The sequence below is a fragment of the Grampus griseus genome (genome assembly GCF_964374135.1).
Source record: "Grampus griseus genome assembly, chromosome: 2".
Classification (NCBI taxonomy): domain Eukaryota; kingdom Metazoa; phylum Chordata; class Mammalia; order Artiodactyla; family Delphinidae; genus Grampus; species Grampus griseus.
Window position 1 is genome coordinate 31,719,169 of NC_139018.1, and position 21,972 is coordinate 31,741,140.

General features: G+C 37.5%; 1 protein-coding gene across 1 annotated transcript in view; it reads left to right on the top strand.

Moving 5' to 3' along the window:
- The first annotated feature begins 1,290 nt into the window (after nucleotides 1–1,290).
- SYNJ2BP (synaptojanin 2 binding protein) overlaps nucleotides 1,291–21,972 on the top strand; it is a 45,007-nt gene continuing 24,325 nt past the window's right edge. Inside the window, exon 1 of the mRNA XM_082648949.1 lies at nucleotides 1,291–1,452. Coding sequence (XP_082505075.1) covers nucleotides 1,389–1,452 — 64 coding nt within the window. The 5' untranslated portion in view covers nucleotides 1,291–1,388. The remainder of the gene's footprint in view (nucleotides 1,453–21,972) is intronic.

Here is a 21,972-nt window from a genome sequence, read left to right on the forward strand (position 1 = left end):
TGGAAGTTGAGGATGGCATGAATCTGAGTTTGAAGTTGAGAAGTCATTTTTAAAATTTTCATCTCATTTACTCATTTCAAAAACATTTTTAAAGATCTATTATCATGCCCTTTTTAAGATGGGGAAACACAGTTGGGAGATATTAGGTTACCCGATCAAAGCCAGACAACTGGAAGATGGAGCTGAAACTTGAGATCAGGTCTTCTAACATCACCTCCTGTGTTCTTTCCACTATTGCATATTAACTTCTCTCAGGATTGGCAAATAAGAGGCCTTCCTGCTGAATCTGCCTCTTTCTTGTTTTGTTTGATAAACACAGTAGCTTCTGGTTTGAGAAATCACCTGGAGTCAGACCACAGGGATTGATGGAAGATTGAAAAGTTCAATTCCAATTAAGGCATTCCAATTCAGATTAAATAATCAAACCAGAAGCTACTGTGTTTACCAGTCTTACTGCAGGGACTTAAAAAAAAAAAAAAAAGATTGAATTTTCCCTGTTACCAAAAGGAAGAGACCTTTACCCCTCTCCCCTTTCATAGAGAATTTTCTTGAACAAATTTGTAATTATAAATCCTTCCTATGTCTCTTTTATATGTATATAAGTCTTTTTAAAAGCTAAACAAGACTCTTACCAGGTACAACTCAGTAAAGTTTTTCTTAAGGTCCTGGGAGCCAACTCTTTGAAATCTAAACATCCAGGAAGATAGTGCCCCATATCCTCGCACCATAGAAGTTAGCCTAGGCTCGTTGCTCCAAGCTAAAAGTACCTTCTTGTCACAGAAATAGAAAAGTTTTCTTTTTCCCTTCGATAATGGCAATTAACGAACACAAATGGCTACCCCAAGCGTGACCTACCAAAGAAGGTATAGCAACCGGTGTGGTTACGTAGTACTCTTACATGAGAACATGCACGTAATGGATTGTATCTGCTTGTCTATAAAAAAGGGTGAGATTCTTTCTTTGCAATCGCATTAGCAATTGCCTGTGACACCCATCCCAGTCTGGTTCAGGGCTTACTGAATAATATAATTTTTTTTCTACATTCGGTAAGATTTTCTGAGATGGCAGGAGATCTTAGTTTTCATTTTTCCTTGACAATATCAATTCATTTATGTCTCTTACCTTCCCTATCCCTACCCAGGATAGAAATGCGCTCCCTACTCACCTCACAGTTTGTTTTGACCACCAGGTGAGATAACGCCTCAGAACGGCAGCCAGAACCACGACTCCCAGCATTCCTGGCGCTCGCCGCTCTCCTTGCTTCCTCTTCCGGTTCAGGGGCTACTGAAACCGAAAGTGCGATGCTGTGGCCGCCGCCGGGGTGATTTTCACCTTCGCCTGCGCGAGCCCTCGCTGACCCAGGTTGGGAAGCCAGACAAGAGTAAAATATGAACGGAAGAGTGGATTGCTTGGTTACTGAGGAGGAGATCAATCTCACTAGAGGACCCTCAGGTATGTGCAGAAATGATCATCGCTGGGAGTAGGGTACTTGAGGCTGTAATTGCAGAGCGGACACCTCTTCTGCAGAGCCAGATTCTTTTGGCCTTGGAGAAGGCAGGCCCCAACCAAGATATTTCCTGCAACGCTTGTGAGCACATAGAAGGCTATATTGGCATCCAGCGTTAGCCTGAGACGGATCTGAGGGATCCACCTCATTTTGCAGTCGGGTTACCACATATATTTATAGTCAGGAAGTTTCTTTCTGCTAACGGTACTAGAAAATCTTGGGGGAAAGCCTGCTTTTTAGCCAGCACCCATGAACACCACACCCTTCCTTCCGTTTGCCTGCTCTATCCTTGTTTCTATGAGAGACAGTTTAGTAAAAATGGGAGCATAAACGGTGTGTACTGTAAATGCATAGCCGTTTTCTTGGTGCTAGTATCCCTCCCTCCCTCCTTTCATTTCTGGGAAATTCATTTAGACGGTCAACTGGAATGTTAAACCAGAAAGAGACCTTAGAGATCTGCTACAGATGTTCCCAAAGCTGGTTTCGCCTCAAAATTATCCAAGGTTTTTTGGTTTTTCTTTTTTTTTTTTTTAAAAAAAAAGTTAATTCCTAGGACCCACCTCTGTGAATTTGGATTCAATACAGATGTTTCTTTGGTCCTTTTCATCCCTTCCTTCCTTCCCACAAGCCCGTCATGTGATTCCGATACTACCAAATCCTCACTTTCACCTACAGTGCTTTTATCTCCTGATGCATTTCACTCCACTAGGCTCTTAATAGTACTACATGCTGCCCACTTTGGCTTTTGTTGCCTTTCCTTTACAGCTGTCTAGTGTATCAATTAAGAGCTTTAGCTTTGGGCTTATGTAGGTCCAAAAATGGTATCTAACCTCTTACTAGTTCTTTGATATTTATTAACTAACTTTACTGATGTAAGACGTAATTTCTCATATGTAAAATGTGCATGATAATAGAGTACGCTTCCTCTGGTATGAGAATGAAATCAGTTAATCTATGTAAAATATTTAGAACATTGTGTGCTAAGCACTGTGTGTTCACTACTATTGTTGTTTTTATTGTTAGTAGATAAATGGTTAGGTTAACACAGTAAATACTGCTAAATACTGTTATTTCAAGAGTCTCCAACAACTCATCAAGTACCATGAACTCTATCGGAAATAATTTTTTAAGTCTTTCACTCCTTTCTGTTTCCATCGTCACTACTTAGACCAGTCCATCTTTTCCCATCTGGAATTTTGCAGTAGCTTGACCACCACTCATAGATTATTTTTCATAAAATATGGCTTTCTTTTTTTTTTTTTTTGTAACGCGGGCCTCTCACTGTTGTGGCCTCTCCCGTTGCGGAGCACAGGCTCCGGACGCGCAGCCTCAGCGGCCATGGCTCACGGGCCCAGCCGCTCCGCGGCATGTGGGATCTTACCAGACCGGGGCACAAACCCGTGTCCCCTGCATCGGCAGGCGGACTCTCAACCACTGCGCCACCAGGGAAGCCCAAATATGGCTTTCTGAATCATCCATGCTTTGTCTTCTTTCTTGTTATAAAAAAATTGGAAATCAGCTTTACTTATGAGAGTGTAATTTATTACTAATCTGCATGGTTTAATGTCATGCTTCATACGATCTCCTAAACTTTTGTCAAAGGCTCATTCAGTGTGCCCAAGTCTCTTAGGTACATTTTTCTTATTTTATGTAAATTTCTCCTTCTCTCCCTGTTAATGGTTATTGACTTTTGAGGCTAACATGGAAAATTATTGTTAAACCAAAATCTGTTTTTCTGTACTTTTCATCCATTGGTACTTGTTCTTCTCCTAGGGCCAACTGAAACAATGGTAGTTCATTTTCTGATTGCCCTGCAAGTATTTAAAGGCATCTGCTTGTTCTCCTGTTTTGTCTCTTCTACAGCCTAAATATCCCTAGTTGTTACATTAGCTCTCTTGTGATGTGATTTGAAGTTTGATTCTTGTCTCTTGCTTAAGAATTTAACGTATTTTGACATGGTCCTTTTGCTGCAGTATCCACAGTATTTTCAGGATCTCCTGACTGGAGCAGAGCAGAACTCTGATATTCTCTTGCATATTCCAGTCACTAAATATTTTAAAAGTTTAGTGTAATATCACTTCACCTTTTTTGGTATTTACATAACAGTGTTGATTAATGTTCAGCTCACTATTCACTGAAATTTCTGATCCTATTGATCTTGCAGACCTGAAGTTCCTAGTGTTACCATTTTTCTGCATTATTAGAATTAGGACAAACGTCAAAGGACTGATTAAGAATACTTGTATATGCTAATGTGTCTCACCTCAGAGTTGTTTCATTTCTGTTTTGTATGTGCATTTATTCAAAAATGAATGAATTTATTCACCTAGTGACTTTTAATTTTTTCTAAGCATTTTCATGTTTTACTCATATAAGTTGATAAACTTAAAAGTTTAGATGAGTAGAGCCACAAACTTGGATAAAAACAGTCATTTGAAGTTTGATTGGTTCATTTAACAAGGTTCCAAGTTTCTGTTTATCACCTCCCAAAGCTAGTTACCTGGTATGTGGTATTCCTAAGAAGTCTCACAGTCTAACTCGGCTTTTCCTCACTGTGCCATCATGAAGATGCATAGGGAAGAAGTCAGTTATCACCACTAGAAGCTTCCAGTAATTTTGGTAGTCCCATAGTGTTCTTTCTTTCTATAGAAGAAATATGAAAAGCCTATAGTTCCAAGTATGCATCTCTGTTTGTAGTCAGCATTGTCACTCTTTGTTTCAGTACAGCGTCCTTTGTAGGGACCTGATAGTTTAATCAGGTAACTGCAAGGATGTACATACTTTTGCCTTTTTGTGTCAGTGTTCTGTTAGGGGCAAGAGTCTTGGGTAATTCCAGTGTTTAGGCCCATTTTGCAAGGCAAATGAACCTATTCTGTCTGATCTTGCTTACTGCAAGGGAAATAAAATCTTGGGGAAGTTATGACTATGAAGTGAGTATCTGGTGAGGCAAAAGAAAGCTTGGTACATAGCTTGACATCTATCCTATGCCTACTTCCTCAGCCATGTAAGGAGAGGCTTAGGCTGGACGACTTTGTAAGTTTCTTCCACTTCCAAGAGTTCATGATTCTTTGGCCATGTGTTGTTTTATGGTTCCTGCCATTTTGAACCAGCAGTAGGTGGTCTGAAGAATCAATCACAATCTCAAATGAAATGCCCTCAAGGGCTTGAAGAGTTTACTTTTTATCCTTTATGGAACACTCTTCTTTCTATGGGCATCCAGCTTGACTATAGTCTCGAAGCCTCCCACTTTTATCAAATTGAGAGTTTTTAATGTTGGAAAGACTCAGTTACTCTAAGAAGTATGACAAGAATCTAATTTAGCTTTTTTTCACTGTAACAGGTACATATTGGCCATAAAGACAACCCTACTTCATGTTGGATATTAGGATTCCTTGTTCAGGACTGAGTTATCAGTGAGTTTCGGCAAGTTGCTCCCGATTACCACCTTTAAAGAGGGAACAGAATCTCTATTTTTCTACTTTCTTTAAAGGAGTTGCAGAGGGTAATGGGTTGGTACAATGTTTTAATAATGAATAATTAAGGAAGTATTCTCTTTCTGGCAGTGTGCTAGTTACTTTTTATATATATATAAATTTTTTTTCTTCACAACCACCGTGAATGGTGATTAATCCACATTATTAATTGAGGAAATTATCTCTCAGAGAGGTTAAGGATTTGCCCAAGTTCTAAAGCCAGTAAGTTTCAAAAGCCAGGAATTAACCCAGATCTGTTGATTATAGTGTTCCATATACTACCTCCCACTATAGTAGCTATGTCTAAGGAGTTGGCTCCCAGCCTTTCTCCTGACCTTTATTTTGTTATATCATGCCTTATTTCCAGAATGATTTGAGGCATCCTATGACTAACACAATCCGCAGTGGAAAGTTTTTATAGTTTTCTATTGACAGAGCTGACAGCGTATCAAGGTGAGAACCTAAAAACAAAAACCTCATAAAGTCCAAGCATCTAAGCCTCTACAGACCTGCCGTGTGCTTTGTGTTTAACCCCGAGACTGGTGCTAACAGTTTTCTGACCCTTCATATGCCAAATAGAGCTGAGAATAAAGTGCTGTATCCTTGCCCTATTTTCTCTTTTTATTTTTATTTTTTTATTTATTTTTTTTTTTTGCGGTACACGGGCCTCTCAGTGCTGTGGCATCTCCCGTTGAGGAGCACAGGCTCCAGACGCAGGCTCAGTGGCCATGGCTCACGGGCCCAGCCGCTCCGTGGCATGTGGAATCTTCCCGGACGGGGGCACGAACCCGTGTCCCCTGCATTGGCAGGCGGACTCTCAACCACTGCGCCACCAGGGAAGCCCCCTATTTTCTCTTTTGATTATGTGACGTCTAGCCCTCATTGAATTTATGTTCCGATGGAGATACGACATTCACATGTAAAAAGTTAAATCTCAGTGCAGAGGTGCAGATGGTTAAGGACTGTGATGAGCATGAATGTAATAGGAGGACAAAGGAAGTGTGTAGAGAGGTATGTTAATCTAACCCTGTGCTAGAAAAGGTGAAAGAATGGAGGCATTGGTGGGGGCCAGACTGATCAATTACAAGAAGGTGGAACTTATGTTGCTCTTATAGACAAGCTTTAGGCTAGTGCCACAACCAGGGATGGCTTAAGGAGAAATAGAGAAAAGAAAATAAGTAAGCATATTCTGAGATGAGTGAATAAACCAGCCTGGATAGAAGGAAGGGTTCATTTAGGAGAGTTAAGGGAGAAGAGGTTGCTAAGATAGGTAGAGACTGGATCATGAAAAGTTCTCAATGCTGGTGTGAAAACTTAACCTTTCTCTAAGATTCCATCTTGATTCCTTCCCCTTCCTATTCATTGATTCCTATTCATTCATTGATTAAGATTCAATTCAAGAGTCACCTCCTCCAGGAAGCCTTCTTTACCCAGGCTAGATGCCCCCTTATTATGAATCTCAGACACCATTTATTGTCTGTCATGTATTGCCAAACTAAGCACTTTGTCTCATCTACTCCCAGCAAGGAATAAATGGTTATTATCCCATTTTGCAAAGGAGAAAACCTTGACTCTCATCACACAACTCTTTAAGTGGCAGAGTTAAGAATTGGATCCAGTGCAGACCTACTAGAGAATGGACTTGAGGACACGGGGAGGGGGAAGGGTAAGCTGGGACAAAGTGAGAGAGTGGCATGGACATATATACACTACCAAGTGTAAAATAGATAGCTAGTGGGAAGCAGCTGCATAGCACAGGGAGATCAGCTCGGTGCTTTGTGACCACCTAGAGGGGTGGGATAGAGAGGGTGGGAGGGAGGGAGATGCAAGAGGGAAGAGATGTGGGGATATATGTATATGTATAGCTGATTCACTTTTATAAAGCAGAAATTAACACACCACTGTAAAGCAATTATACGCCAATACAGATGTTAAAAAAAAAAAAAAGAATTGGATCCAGGTCTATGTGACTTAAAAATCCAGGCTCTGAACGATCCTAGAAAGATCACAGAGTCCTGTGGGAACACAGAGAGAAAAAAATAGCGTTATTTCTATATTTGCTTCCTTACTTGTGTCTCCTCTTCCCTCTACTTCAGTCTGAGCTCTTCTGATTAAAAGGATATATATATTTCATCTCTTGTTTTCCTAATGCCTTGCCTGGTACATGACACAAAGTGGTCAGTAAATGTTCTTGAAAGGACTAGGCAAATTGATGAATATCAGAAAAGTATAATAGGATGTTGTTATGTAAAGATAACCAGTAACATGGTCTATTTCAGCTTTCAAAAAGTCATAAACAAGGTTCTCCACTAAATACAATTTGAGAAAGAAGAATCAGTTTGGTCCTAATGTGATATAACGGTAGGAAACTGACTAACATTCCAGAAACAAGGAGATGGAATAAGTGGAAAAACACAGAGAGTGAGAAAAGTATATGATACAAAGAATGTGTCTCTAAAGATTGCTTCAAGGATCAATCTTACTGAGAATTTTTTCAAGATAGAAGTAGAAAGGCAAGCTGATAGATGCTCAACTATAGAAACATTTTGTAAAGCCATGTGACTAGGCAACAAAGTAGCCAATGATTGTATTTGAGTAAATGCACAATTATTTATTGAGGAAAACTATCTATACTTGATTGATTGAATCAGAACAAACTTGGTTTCAGGAGGCTCAGAAATAAAGGGAAGCTGTTTTTAAAAATATTCATTTAGTGTTTACTATGTACACTATGATTAGGAATCATTGATACTAGGATAAAGAATAAGAAACGATCCCTATTTTTAAGAATTTTGCAGTTCAGTAGGAGGATAATTATGGTAGGCATGTGCTAACTATCCTCAAGAGGTAGAATATCCAGAGACTTATGGACCTTCATAAGATACGTTCCCAGTAGAGTCAGACTCAGTGGAACATTTCAGACAGAAGACCAAAGGAAATACTCAGTGCCTTTAGGAAGTGTCTTAGAAACGAATTAGGTAATGTCCTTCTCCCCTTGTACAAAACTATGGTGTTTTCATGCCTGTTGCTATGCACAGCTTACCATATATTGGGCAAGAAGCAGCAGAATAAGAGAAAATTGATAAGAGGGCAACAGATAGGGTATAAATTGTAATATCAGGCAAAAATTAAGAGATCGAAACATTTTGAAAGCAAGGGAGCAAGTAGAGACATGATCTAGTAGAGACCGGATATACAAATTCAGTGCTTGCAAAAGGGCTTATCCTGGAGTGAGAGAATAAGGATGCTGTCGACTGAAGAAAATGCACAATCTAAATGTTGAGAAAATATGCACAATCTAAATGTTTTATTTGGCATTCTTTCTGAGGACTTCAAGCCCAGAAGACAGCCTCTCAGATACCTCTGAGGGACTGCTCCCAAGAGGTAAGGGAGGAGCCAGAATATATAGGGGTTTTGAGACAAAGAAAGGCCAGGTAGTCAGAACATCAAAAGATTACCGTTAATGATATAAAACCAGATATCCCAAGTTAGGGAATTTAGGGCTTTTCTATGTATGGAAAGATGCAAGTCTGGGCTCATTGAAAGCGTTCCTTTGATACACACCTTAGCTATCTAGGGCCAGTATCCTGTTCTTTCCCATCCTGAGTCCCCTCAGGCTGCACCATTGGGCGTGTCTGCAGTGGCTCAGGGCTTGGCGGTGGGTCAGCCCCTTTGTCTCCATCCTGAGTTCCCTCAGGGCTCATTGTCAGGAGCAGCTGTAATTTGATGGCTTGATGGTTACAACATCCTTTGTTTACCAAAATGGCAGGCAACACTTTTCACACGGAGTCCCTCCCCTTGGTCATAAATTCCCAACGTTTGGGAGACATTTCATGACTGATTTTTGTCCCACAGTGCTAGGAAGGCTCATTCCTAGGTCAGGCAAAGATTCTGTTGATATGCCACTCAAGGTGCCAATTTCTGGATTAGGCCCTGTTGCTAATTTAAAATTCTCTGGATCCGCCGTCTTACTAGTTTATTATGATCCAGGAAATGTTTTCCCTTGTTGCTTCTTCCCATACCTAGAGTTGCACTATTACAATTATTCTGTATAGAGTTATATAGGTTTAACTCTCAAGACATCACTAATTTTGTTGGGGGCCTGGGGTAATGCAGGAGACAACAATCTTATAAAATAGACAGGATATAAGTAATACGGCTAGTAACATTAACAAAGTCATACTGCAGCAGAGAGACAAAAAGCACAAATAATTTGGAAACAGAGAACAAATTAAAACGATAATTAGTATAACTAGTTGTAATCTGGTTGCAATAAACCATCAAGTCCACAGGAGAGCCAGCTGGAAAAGCCAAATTCTGGAGGGATCAGGAATAGGTAGATCAAATGCCTACCTAGATATTTGAAAGAGAAACTTAGGAGCAATAAAAAGAGGCCCAGATGTATGTCCTGGCATGTACTGCCTGAAACATCTTTGGTCTGTATTGACTGAAAAAAAAAAAAATGCACAACCTAAAAGTCGAGAGTTAAGTTTTATTTAGCAGACAAAATTGGACTTAAGCCTGGGACGCAGCCTCTCAGATAGCTCTGAGAGTCTGCTCTGAAGGGGTAAGGGAGGAGCCAGGACACATAGGAGTTCTTGCAACAAAGACCAGGTAGTCAGAACATCAAAAGGTTACTGTTAAGTAAAGAAAACCAGACATCTCAAGTTAAGGAATTTAGTGCTTTTCTGTGTATGGGAAGATGCAAAAGTCTGGGCTCATTGAAATCATTCCTTTGACATGCACCTCAGCTATCTGGGGCCAGTGTCCTGGGCTTTCTCACCCGGAGTCTCCTCAGGGTACATCACTGGAGGTGGCTGTGGTGGCTGACTGCTTGATGGCAGGCGTGCTGCTTCCATCCTGAGTTTCCTCAGGGCTCACTGTCACGGGCAGCTATAATGTGATGGCTCGATGGCTGCAACAACCTTTGTTTACAGTGTTGCAGGCAATATTTTTTTCATTCACACAGGCCATATTCTTTGTCGCCTCCATCAAATGGGGCACCAGGATGGACAGAGACGGACCATGGGCGTAATACATTTTTTGTTGCTGCACTGTCTTTCTGTTTCTTTGAGGTTTAAGATTTTCCCTCTTTCTCTCTTTGTCATGTTACTCTCTTTTGGGAGAAGTAACAAATAACAACTGACATATTTCATCTTTGGCCCAGAGAGTCTCCAGAGAATATAATAGTTTTGGGTGAAAAGATGCCTAGTCATTTAACCTCTTGAATCACTTGTTTGAATCATTCATTCTTTCTTTCTTTCAATCTCCACATTTATTGAGCAATGACTGTAGCGCATGTTGCTGTGCCAGGCACTGTGGATACAAAGAGAATGAATTTTAATATAATTGTAGTGAGCAGTAAAGCATAGTGATTAAGAGCCAGAATACCTGTGTTACTAGCTATGTGCCTTGGGCAAGTTACCTCACTTCTATACACTTTGATTTCCTTAGCTATAAAATGAGAGTATTAACAGCACCTATTCAGACTTGTTGTGAGAATTAAATGGGGGTTTTGTTTTGTTTTGTTTTACAGATACTTTTATAGTGTTGATTCTGTATCAGGCACTCTTCTAATCAGTTTACCAAAGATAACTCATTTAATTAATTAAATGGTGCCTGTCATTACTGCTGCTGTGTGGAAAATAGATTTCAGAGGAGCAAGAGTTGAGTCATCCAGGAAAGGCAGGGTAACCTATGTCATAGGCATTTTAGGGACATTGGGTTTCCCCTTCTATATTTCCCTCCTTTCCTTTTGTGCCTTCTTTCTCAGGTTATGAAAAAGCCTACTGGAGGCTCACAGAGACGTTATTAACGTTGCTGCATTTCCCCAGAATTAGAAATGTTAGGAATTCCTGGCTTAGGTGTTACTTCCAATGGCTTTAACAGTCGCTTGCCACCAACTGAGGTTTGTATGTGTCCTAGGTACTGGGTGGGCACAGGAGATACAAAAATGAAAAAAAGCCAATCCCCTGTGCATGGATGTTTATAGCAGCTTTATTCATCATTGGAACTATTGATAATTACTGCAATAGTGTAAAGAGCTAATTAAACAAGTAATTTCAGTGAAATATGTTTCTAGGCAAAAGGAAGAAGACATCGAAAATCTTGGAGACATGGAACAGCTGTGTGTGTGTAAGGGTGAAAAGCAGGGAGGTGGTAATTATTATTTTTTTTTAATTAAGACTTTATTAATTTAGAGCAATTTTTGTTTCACAGCAAAATTGAGAAGGTACAGAGGTTTCCCATATCTCCCATCCCCACATATGCATAGCCTCCCCCATTATTGACATCCCCCACCAGAGAGGTACATTTGTTACAATTGATGAACCTACATTGATTGACCCATTGTAAATACCCAAAGTCCATAGTTCATACTAGGGTTCACTCTTGGTGTTGTACATTCTATGGGAATGTACAAATGTATAATGACCTATGTCCATCATTATGGTATCATACAGAGTATTTTCACTACCTTAGATCCTCTGTGCTTCACCTATATATCCCTCTCTTCCCTCCTAACCCTAGTAACCACTGATCTTTGCCTTTTCCAGAGTGTCATATAGTTGAAATCATACAGTATGTAGCCTTTCCAGATAGGCTTTTTTCACTGAGTAATATGCATTTAAGGATCCCCACATCTTTTCATGGCTTGATAGTCCATTTATTTTTAGTGCTAAATAATATTCCATTCTCTGGATGTACTACACTTTATCCATTCATCTACTGAAGGAGTTTTGGTTCCTCTAAGTTTGGGTAATTATGAATAAAGTTGCTGTGAATATTCATGCATAGGTTTTTGTGTGGACATAAGTTTTTGATTCCATTGGGTAAATACCAAGGAACGCAATTGCTGGATCATATGGTAAGAGTATGTTTAGTTTTGTAAGAAACAAAGGTGGCTGTACCATTTTGCATTCCCACCAGCAGTCAGTGAAAGTTCCTGTGACTCCACATCCTCACCAGCATTTGGTGTTATCAGTGTCCTGAATTTTGGCTATTCTGATAGGTGAGTAGTGGTATCCGATTGTTGTTTTCATTTGCATTTCCCTGATGGCATACGATGTGGAGCATCTTTTCATGTGCTTATTTGACATCTGTAGATCTTCTTTGGTGAGGGCAATTATTAAGTTTTGTTGTTACTGTATAGTGTAGAGCAGGGAGGGTCCAAAGCTGGCTAGAAAGGTAGGTTATAAGGATTTTGAGTTTAAACTTCATCTTCTATATCAGCATTTTTCAGTTCTTTTTAACTTTCAACTTTCATTCACATTAACATCTTGAGACTGTGCTTAGAATTTAAAAAAAAATCATTTTATCATATTTGCATTGAAAAGATACTGTGTGAGAAGTAGGGTACTGTAATCACATTTTTTGCCCAATTATCACCAAATAATCGGTGCTTCAAGTAACTTTAGACTGTCTTTTATTATTGATTAATAATAAGAGTCAATGATAGTTGCTTAGGATACTTGCATTTTCACACTTAAGAATTACCAGATTCATTTTAAAATCAATTTTATTGCAGTATGATTGACACGTAATAAAGTGCATTCATTTTAAGTGTAAAGTTCTAAGGAGTTTGGCGAATAATATACACATGTGTAATCATGACTCATCACTTTAGAAAATTCTCTGTGTGTTCCTGCAGTGGGCCCTTTCACCCCATCCTCTAGGCAACCACTGATCTGATTTCTAACACTGTAGATGAGTTTTGCCTAATATAGAATGTCATAGAAATGGTATCATATAGAGTGTATTTAGGCTTCTTTCACTCATCTATGCATTTATTTGTTATTACTGAGTAGTATTTCATTGTGTAAATATACCACAATATACCACATTATGATTATCCATTTACCTATTAATGGACTTTTGGGTTTCTGGGTTTTGATTATTAAAAATAAATCTGCTGTGAGTATTCATATGCAACTCTTTGTGTAAACACGTGTTTTAATTTGCCTTGATTAAATACCTAATAATTGGGAGTGGGTTTGGTGGGTTTTATGGGTAAGTGTGTGTTTAGCTTTAAAAGAAACTGCCAAACTTTTTCAAAGTATGTGTGTCATTTTACAATTCTATCAGCTGTGTATGACAGTTCCAGTTATCTCACATCCAACATTTGCCAACGTTTGATATTATCATTCCTTTTTATTTTAGCCATCGTAGGGGTTGTGGAGTGGTTTTTTGTTTGCATTTCCCAGATAACTAATGATGATGAGCATATTTTTATATGTTTATTGGCCATTCATATATATTCTGAAGTATTTGTTTAAGTCGTTTACCCATTTTTATTGGATTGTTTGTTTTCTTATTATTGGATTGTAAGAGTTCTTTATATATTCTGGGCACAAGTCCTTTGTCATGTATATGTGTTGCAGATATTTTCTTTCAGTTTGGCTTGCCTTTCCTTTTTGGGAAGTAGGGTTTGTGTTTTGAAGAGTAGAAGGCTTTAAGTTTTATGAAGAACAGTTTGTCAAGTTTTTTTTTTTTTTCTTTTATGGTTGTGCTATTTGTGTAATGTCTAAGAAATCTTAAGTACCCCAAGGTAAAGAACATCTTCTTCTATGTTTTCTAATAGAAATGTTATAGATTAGCTTTTACATTTAGTTCCAAGATACATTTCAAATTAATTTATTTTGCATGTGTTTGAGTTAATCATTAAAATTCATTTTTATCTCTATCTCGTATAGATACGCAGTTGTCTCAACACTTATTGAAAACATCCTTTCACCATTGAAATACATTATTATCTGTATCAAAAATCAGTTGACCATTTATATGTGGGCCCAATATTGATCTCAATTTGATTCCATTATCCTGTCTTTCTCTATACAAATACCATAGTATGTTGACAAATGTAGCTTTATAGTAAACCTTGAAATAAAGTGTGAGTCTTCCAATTTTGTTTCTTTTCAAAAATGTTTTGACTGTTCTAGAACTTTAATAATATAAGTTTCAAAAAAAAACCACCCCAGAGTATTAATTTCCATGTAAATTTTAGAACCAGCTTGTCAGTTTCTACAAATACATCTCTGTTGGATTTTGACTGGGATTGCATTAAAATTATCCATTTTATGAAATAATGCCATTTGCAGCACCATGGATGGATCTAGAGATTATCATACTAAGTGAAGTAAGTCAGAAAGAGACAAATACCATATGCTATCACTTATATGTGTAAACTAAAATATGACACAAATGAACTTATCTACGAAACAGGAACAGACTCATAGACATAGAGAACAGACTTGTGGTTGCCAAGGGGGAGGGAGGGGAGGGGAGGGATAGATTGTGAGTTTGCGATTAGCAGATCCAAACTGTTATACATAGAATGGATGAACAACAATATCCCACTGTATAGCACAGGGAACTATATTCAATATCCTGTGATAAACCCTAATGGAAAAGAATATGAGAAAGAATGTGTGTGTGTGTGTATATATATATATATATATATATATATATATATGTATGTATAACTGAATCACTTTACAGCAGAAATTAACACAACATTGTAAATGAACTATACGTCAATAAAAATATATAAATAAATAAAAATCCATTTTGATTTAGAGAGAATTGTATCTTAAAAGTACTAAGACATCTAGTCCAGGACATGGTGTATCTTCATTTATTTAGTTTTTTATTGTTTCCCACAGTTTTTAATATATTTTGATTTGTCATTCAACTAAAATGTTTTCTATTTTCCCTTATAATTTCATCCTTAACTCATAGGTTATTTGTTTTCCAAACATTTAGGGATTTTTTAGATATCTTATTTTTGAGGACAGTGTTTGTGTCCCTCCAAAATTCACATGTTGAAGCCCTAATCTCTAATGTGACTGCATTTGGAGACAGGGCCTTTACTGAAGTAATTAAGGTTAAATGAAGTTATGATGATGGGGCCCCGATCCTATAGAATTAGTGTCCTTATAGAAAGAGACCCAGAGAGCTCACTCTCTCTTTGTGTGTAACAAAGCAGTCACAGGACCAGAGAGCAAGATGGTGGCCACCTACAAGTTAAGAGAAGAGACCTTAGAATGAAATCTGTCTTGCTGGTACTTTGATCTTGGACTTCCTTAGCCTCCAGAACAGAATTTCTGTTAAGTCACTCTGTGGTATTTTGTTATGTCAGCCCAAGAAGACTAATACAGTTATTTTTGTTGATTTCTAATTCATTTCTGTCTTGAAATTTATTGAGACTGACTTTCTTGACCTACCATCAATCCTTGTGAACATTCCCTTTGCACTACAAAAGAATGTTTATAGTTGCTGAGTATGTTGTTCAGTAAATGTAAATTAGGTCAAGTTCATTCTTAGTGTTGTTCAAGTGTTCTATATTTTTACTGACCTTTCTGTTTACTTGTTCTATCAATTACTGAGGGAGAAATGTTGAAATCTACAATAGTCCTTTTTGACTTGCCTTTTTCTCATTTCAGTTTTTGTTTCATTGATACTCAAATTCTGTTATTGGGTACATTCATATCTAGTGTTTCGTCTTCTTACGAATTGACTCCTTTTTTATTAGGAAATGCCCCTTTTTATCCCTTGTAATATTCCTTTTTCCAAAGTTTACTTACTAATACGGTCAATCCAGCTGCTTAGTATATCTATGTTCATTCTTTTTATTTTAAGTTGCATTTACCCGTGTATTTATGATTTCTGGTGGTATTCATTCCTTCATAGAGATCCAAGTTTCCATTCAGTATTTTGTTTTTGCCTGAAGAATTTCCTTTAATATTTATCATAATGTAAATCTGCTTAAGACACATTCTGTCAGCTTTTGTTCTGCTCACAAAGTGTTTATTTTACTTTACTTTTTGAAGGCTGTATTCACTGGACATAGAATTATAAGTTAACTTGTATTTTTCTTTTAGCATTTTAAAGATGATGCTTCATTGACTTATGGCTTGCATAGTTTCTGAGGAGAAGTCTATTGTCGTTCTTATCTTTATTCCTTTGTACTTAAGGTGTCCTTTTTCCCTGTGAACTACTTTTAAGATTTTCTCTTTATACATGGTTTTGAGCAATGTGATTATGATATGTCTTACTGTTTTTTTCTTTTGTATTTATCCTGATAGGGGTTTGTTGAGCTTCTTGGATCTGTTTGTTTATATTTTCATCACATTTGAGCTAATTGTTTTCTTCAGACATTTTTTTCTATCTCCCTTTTTTCCTCTGCTTCTGGAACTCTAGTTACATATATATTAAACCATGTCCTGTTATCCCACGTGTTACTGTGGTTTCCCTATTATGTCTTACCTTTTATTCTGTGGTATCAAATCTGTTGTTACTCACATCTAGTGTATTTTTCCTTCCAGATATTCTAGTTTTCAAACCTATAAGTTTCATTTTCCTAAAAAAATCTTCCATTTTCATCAGTAGAACAGGATAGAGAGCCCAGAAATAAACCCATGCATATATGGTCAATTAATTTATGACAAAGGAGCTAAGCATATACAGTGGAGGAAGGATAGTATCTTCAGTAAATGATGTTGGAAAAACTGGACAGCCATATGCAAAAGAATGCAACTGGCCTACTGTCTTACACCATGCACAAAAATCAGCTCAAAATGAAGTCAAAAGCTGCTTCAAGACTGGGGGAAAAACTTCCATTTTCACATTATGTTTGACTTCCTTTAGTTATTTCCACATAGTTATAATAGCCTTTTAAACATCCTTGTCTGCTAGTTTCATCCTCTGTTATTTCTGGTTGTTTCTATTGACCAGTTTTTTTCTTGATTCTAGGTCATGTTTTCTTCTTAGCATGTTAAATTTTTTTAATTAGATTCTGGATGTTGTGATTGTTACATTGTTCAGTGTCTGCATTTTGTTTTCTTACATTAACATTTTTAATATTACATTGTTGAATTTGTTTTGGTAGGCAGTTAAGTAACTTGCAGGTCAGTTTCACCTCTTTAGACCTGTTTGTAAGCTTTCCTAGGGTGAGTCGAAAGTAGCATTCAATTCAGCGATAGTTGAGCCCTCCAAATGTTCTAAGTGGGTCTCCACTGAATTTCCTAGTGAATCGCTGAGGATTTCAATTCTGGTTGGTCAAAAGTTGAAAGTCTCCCTGCCTTGCTGAACTCTGAGAATTGTTCAGCCTATAACTTACTAGTTTTTATTTGTCTAGCCTTGTGGAGTTCCACTCAATGTATACATGGCCTCTTGGAAAGACTCATGCAAATACCTGGAGCTCTTTTTCTTTTTCTTTTCTTTTTTTTTTTTTTTTTTGTCTAACTTCCTCCTTTCCAGAACTTTGCCCTGCAACTTCCAGCAACCTCACCCTCCCCAAACTCTGATCCCCATTTCCTCCAACCAGTGAAGCTGCTAGATTCTATTTGGGTCTTATTCCCTGTGGTGGTGATTTAGAAATTGTCTCCACACAGAAAGCTATGGTGATCATAGAGGTACATGGTTTTAATTCAGCAGCCTATTAAGAAGATTATATACCGTGACAAAGTGCAGTTTATTCCAAGAATGTGAAGATGGTTCAATATAAGAAAACTGGTTGATGTGATACAACATATTAATAGAATAAAGGCAAAAAAGCCCACATGATCATCTCAATATACAGAAAAAGGATTTGAGAAAATTCAACACCTTTCCACATTAAAAACACTCAGTAAACTAGGAATAGAAGGAACTTGCTCAACATGATAAAGGTCATATATGAAGAATCCATATATGGGTACATCATAGTCAATGATGTAAGATTGAAAGCTTTTCTTCTAAGATCAGGAACAAGACAAGTATGCTTGCTTTCACCACTTCTATTTAACATAGTGTTGGAAATTCTATCCAGAACAGTTAGGCAAGAAAAAGAAATCAAAGGCGAACAAATAGGAAAGGAAGAAGTAAATGGTCTCTGTTCACAAATGATACAATCTTATATGTAGAAAACTCTAAAGATTCCACCAAAAAAACTTAGAATTAATAATAAACTTAGCAAAGTTGCAAGATACAAAACCAGCACATAAAATTAGTTGAGTTTCTATACATGAGCAATCTGAAAAGGATGTTAAGTAAACATTTCCATTTACAATAGCATCAAAAATAATAAAATACTCATAAATAAATATAACCAAGGAGACAAAAACTTGTACATTGAAAACTACAAAATTTGGCTGAAAGAAATTAAAGGCATGAATAAGTGGAAATACATTCCGCATTCATGGATTAGAAGAGTTAATATTGTCAAGGTGACAGTACTATCCAAAGCGATCTGCAGACTCAGTGCAATCTTTATCAAAATCTCATCTGCCTTTTTGCAGAAATAGAAAACCCCATCCTAGAACTCATATGAAATCTCAAAGGACTCCCTATTAGCCAGAGTAATCTTGAAAACAAACAACAAAGTTGAGGGACTCACAACATCCTGATTTCAAAACTTGTACAAAACTGCAGCATTCAAAACAATGTGGTACTGACATAAGGACAGATATATAGAGCTGTGGAACAGAATAGAGAGCCCAGAAATAAGCCCTCTCATATATGGCCAAATGATTTTTGAAAGGGTACCAAGACCATTCAGTGAGGGGAAAGACAGTCTTTTCAACAAATGATGTTGGGAAAACTGGATATCCACATGGAAAAGAATGAATTTGGATCCTTGCCCTACATCATATACAAAAATTAACTAAAAATGCATCAAACACCTGAATATGAGAGCTAAGATTAAAACTCTTAGAAGAAAAGATAGGGAAATTTTTTCATGACATTGGATTCAGTGATGATTTTTTCGATATGACACCAAATGCACAGGCACAAAAGAAAAAAGATTAATTGGGTTTTACCAAAATTAATAATTCTATGACTCAAAAGATGCTATAAAGAGAGTTAAAGATAACCTACAGAATGGGAGAAGATATTTGCAAACCATATATCTGATAATGGATTAACACCCAAAATATATAAAGAACTCTTACAACTCAACAACAACAACAACAAAACAACCGGATTCAAAAATAAGCAAAGAACTTGAAGAGACATTTCTTAAGAAATATATAAATGGGCAATAAGCTCATGTAAAGATGTTTGACATCACTAGCCTTTGGGAAATCCAAATCAAAACCACAGTGAGATACCGCTTCACATTCATCAGAATGACTACTATCCCAAAACCCCCCAAAAATGAAGGTGACAAACATTGATGAGGATGTGGGGAAATTGGAACCTTGGGCAATGCTTTTTGGAATTTAAAACGTGGTACAGCTGCTGTAGAAAACAGTTGGGCAGTTCCTCAAATTGTTAAACATAAAATTACCATGTGATCCAGCAATTCAATTCCAGATATACACCAAAAATAATTGAAAACAGGAACTCAAACAGACACTTGTACACCAGTGTTCGTAGCAGCAGCATTCACAATAGCAAAAATGTTGAAACAACCAAATATCTATTGACAGTTGACTAAACAAAATGTAGTATGTACATGCAATGGAATATTATTCAGCCTTTAAAAGGAATGAAATTCTGATACCTGTTACAACATGGATGAACCTGGAAGACATTATGCTAAGTGAAATAAGCAAGACACAAAGAACAAATATTTTATAATTCCATTTATATGAGGTATATAGAATAGGCAAACTCGTAGCGACAGAAAGTATAATAGAGGTTACCAGGGGCTGGGGGGTGGGGGGAGGAGCGAGGAGTTATTGTTTAATGTATATAGAATTTCTATTTGGTATGATGAAAAAGTTCTGGATATGGATACTGGTGATGGTTGCACAACATTGTGAATGTACTTAATGCCACTGAATCATACACTTTAAAATGGTTAAAGTGTTAAATATTATGTTGCATATATTTTACCTCTACACAGACAGTAAGTTGTTTGTCCAGTGGTGCTTGATTTTGTGTTACATATATTTTACCACAAAATGATTAGATGAATAGTGGGTTGTGTGACCAATAGAGCTTGACTGGTGTCTAGGGAAAATTAGTGAGATTATCTTGGGATAGAAAAACCCTGCAGGTAGATAGGGGGAAAGTAGAGTGTTTGTCAATCTAGTGTTCATAACAGTGGCTATCATCATTGGGGTTAATCGACTGTTTTGTTTCATTTTAATAAATTATTTTTTCCAGAATAACAGATTGTGAAACACTGCTTTTTTACTTTATAACCTTTAGATTTTAAAGAGAAGAATCTGAAGGAAATGAAGGATTTTTTGTTCTCTATCATGATAGTAAGAAATAGGGACCCTGACTATGGTGGCAGAACTACAGAATGACCAATTCTTCCTCTGGAATATATTATCCCTGAGGATTGTTCTACAACCATTATCCCAGCATTGCTTATTCCAGCCAGCCCCCAAACAAGTTGAATTCACAGACTTTTTTCTAAAGCAGTTGTTCATACTTTCTACAAAGATACAGTATAGCAAGATGGTTTAAAACTTACACTTAGCAATCAAACATCCTAACTTAGTGTCTGGGCTTTGCAAAGAGTTAACTGTGTGACCTTTTATAAAGTTACTTAATCTCTTCCTGCCTCACTTTTTAAATTCACCTGTAAAATGTGAGTGATAAACACTTCATGTGTTTGTTGAGAAGACTAAATGAGATAATATACATAGAGTACCTAGCATAGTACCTGGTACATATTAAACTCTTAATAAATATTAGTTGTTGCTGCTGCTGTTGCTGCTCTTATTTGGAAACAAGCTCAAGATCCAGACCTGGAGACAGGAGACGTCCACAAGATGGCATGTCTTGTTTAATTTTACAGGGCTCTTATACTAGGCACATTTTCTTTCTCTCCCAGTCCTATGATGGTGTCATTCTTACGCCATCTGTACTTTTTTGTGGTTAGACTTCTCTTCCAAATTAGAGGCCAAGCAATCCATTTTAATCTTGCCACATTTAAAAAATTTATTGGCACGTTATAACCAGGGTTCACTGTGGAGTACGTTTTCATTCACTCACTTTTTTAAAAAGTCTATTGAGTCCCCGTCTTTTTCTTTCTCCCTCTCCCTTCAACCCCTTTTGGATAGTAGATGCCAAGAACTGAATTAATTATACTCTTCAGCTCCATAATACATTGTCCTCATCAGTACGTGCAAGGTCCCTCTTTGGTTTTATTTTTACCTTTCATCCCTAAACCTCACCCTGTATCCTTCCCTCACAGATAATGTGTCTTTACATGTCCTTAAATATGCATGCATTTTTGTAAATAGGTAATACTGTTCTGCATGAATGTGTTTTTAAGAAGATTTTATACTATTAATACCAACATTACATTTTAAAACTCTGTTACTTTGTGTATAATTATTCAGTGCTTCTGAATTTTAATTATCTCTCAGTTACCTGTTCCCCAAAGCAGCAATCCCCCACCTTTTTGGTACCAGGGACCGGTTTCGTGGAAGACAGTTTTTCCACAGATGGTTGTGGGGGGGGGGGTTCAGGTGGTAAAGCAAGTGATGGGGAGCGGCAGGTGAAGCTTTGCTCATTTGCCCGCCGCTCACCTCCTGCTGTGTGGCCCGTTTCCTAACAGACCATGAACCACTACCAGTCCACGGCCTAGGGGTTGGGGACCCCTGCCCCAAAGGATGAACACCTAAATTACCATCAGTTCCTCAATACCACAAAACATGCGGCAATTAACATATTCTTACATTACCCTTGATAGGATGATCACATTGGTCCAAACAGATGCTTTTGACATTGAAGGGGACTATTTTAATTACAGAGACAACAGGCGTATATCAAGACTCCCAAACAAACCAAGATATGTGATCCACCCTATTTATAGAAGATTTTCCTAGGACGTAGCCAATAATCAGCAGTTATATACTGGGATAGCCCTTCCCCCTTCTGGTTGTTTCTAGCTGGCATCTGGTTGGTGCATGTGCTGGCCTGGTTACTGCATATTTTAAATACCACCATTGCTAGAAACTACACATGAGGGAGATGTGTAGGTCACAGGTAAGAGACATCCTTCATTTCAATAAGTTTGAGTTCCAATCCATTCTTGTCTTATTAATAGAT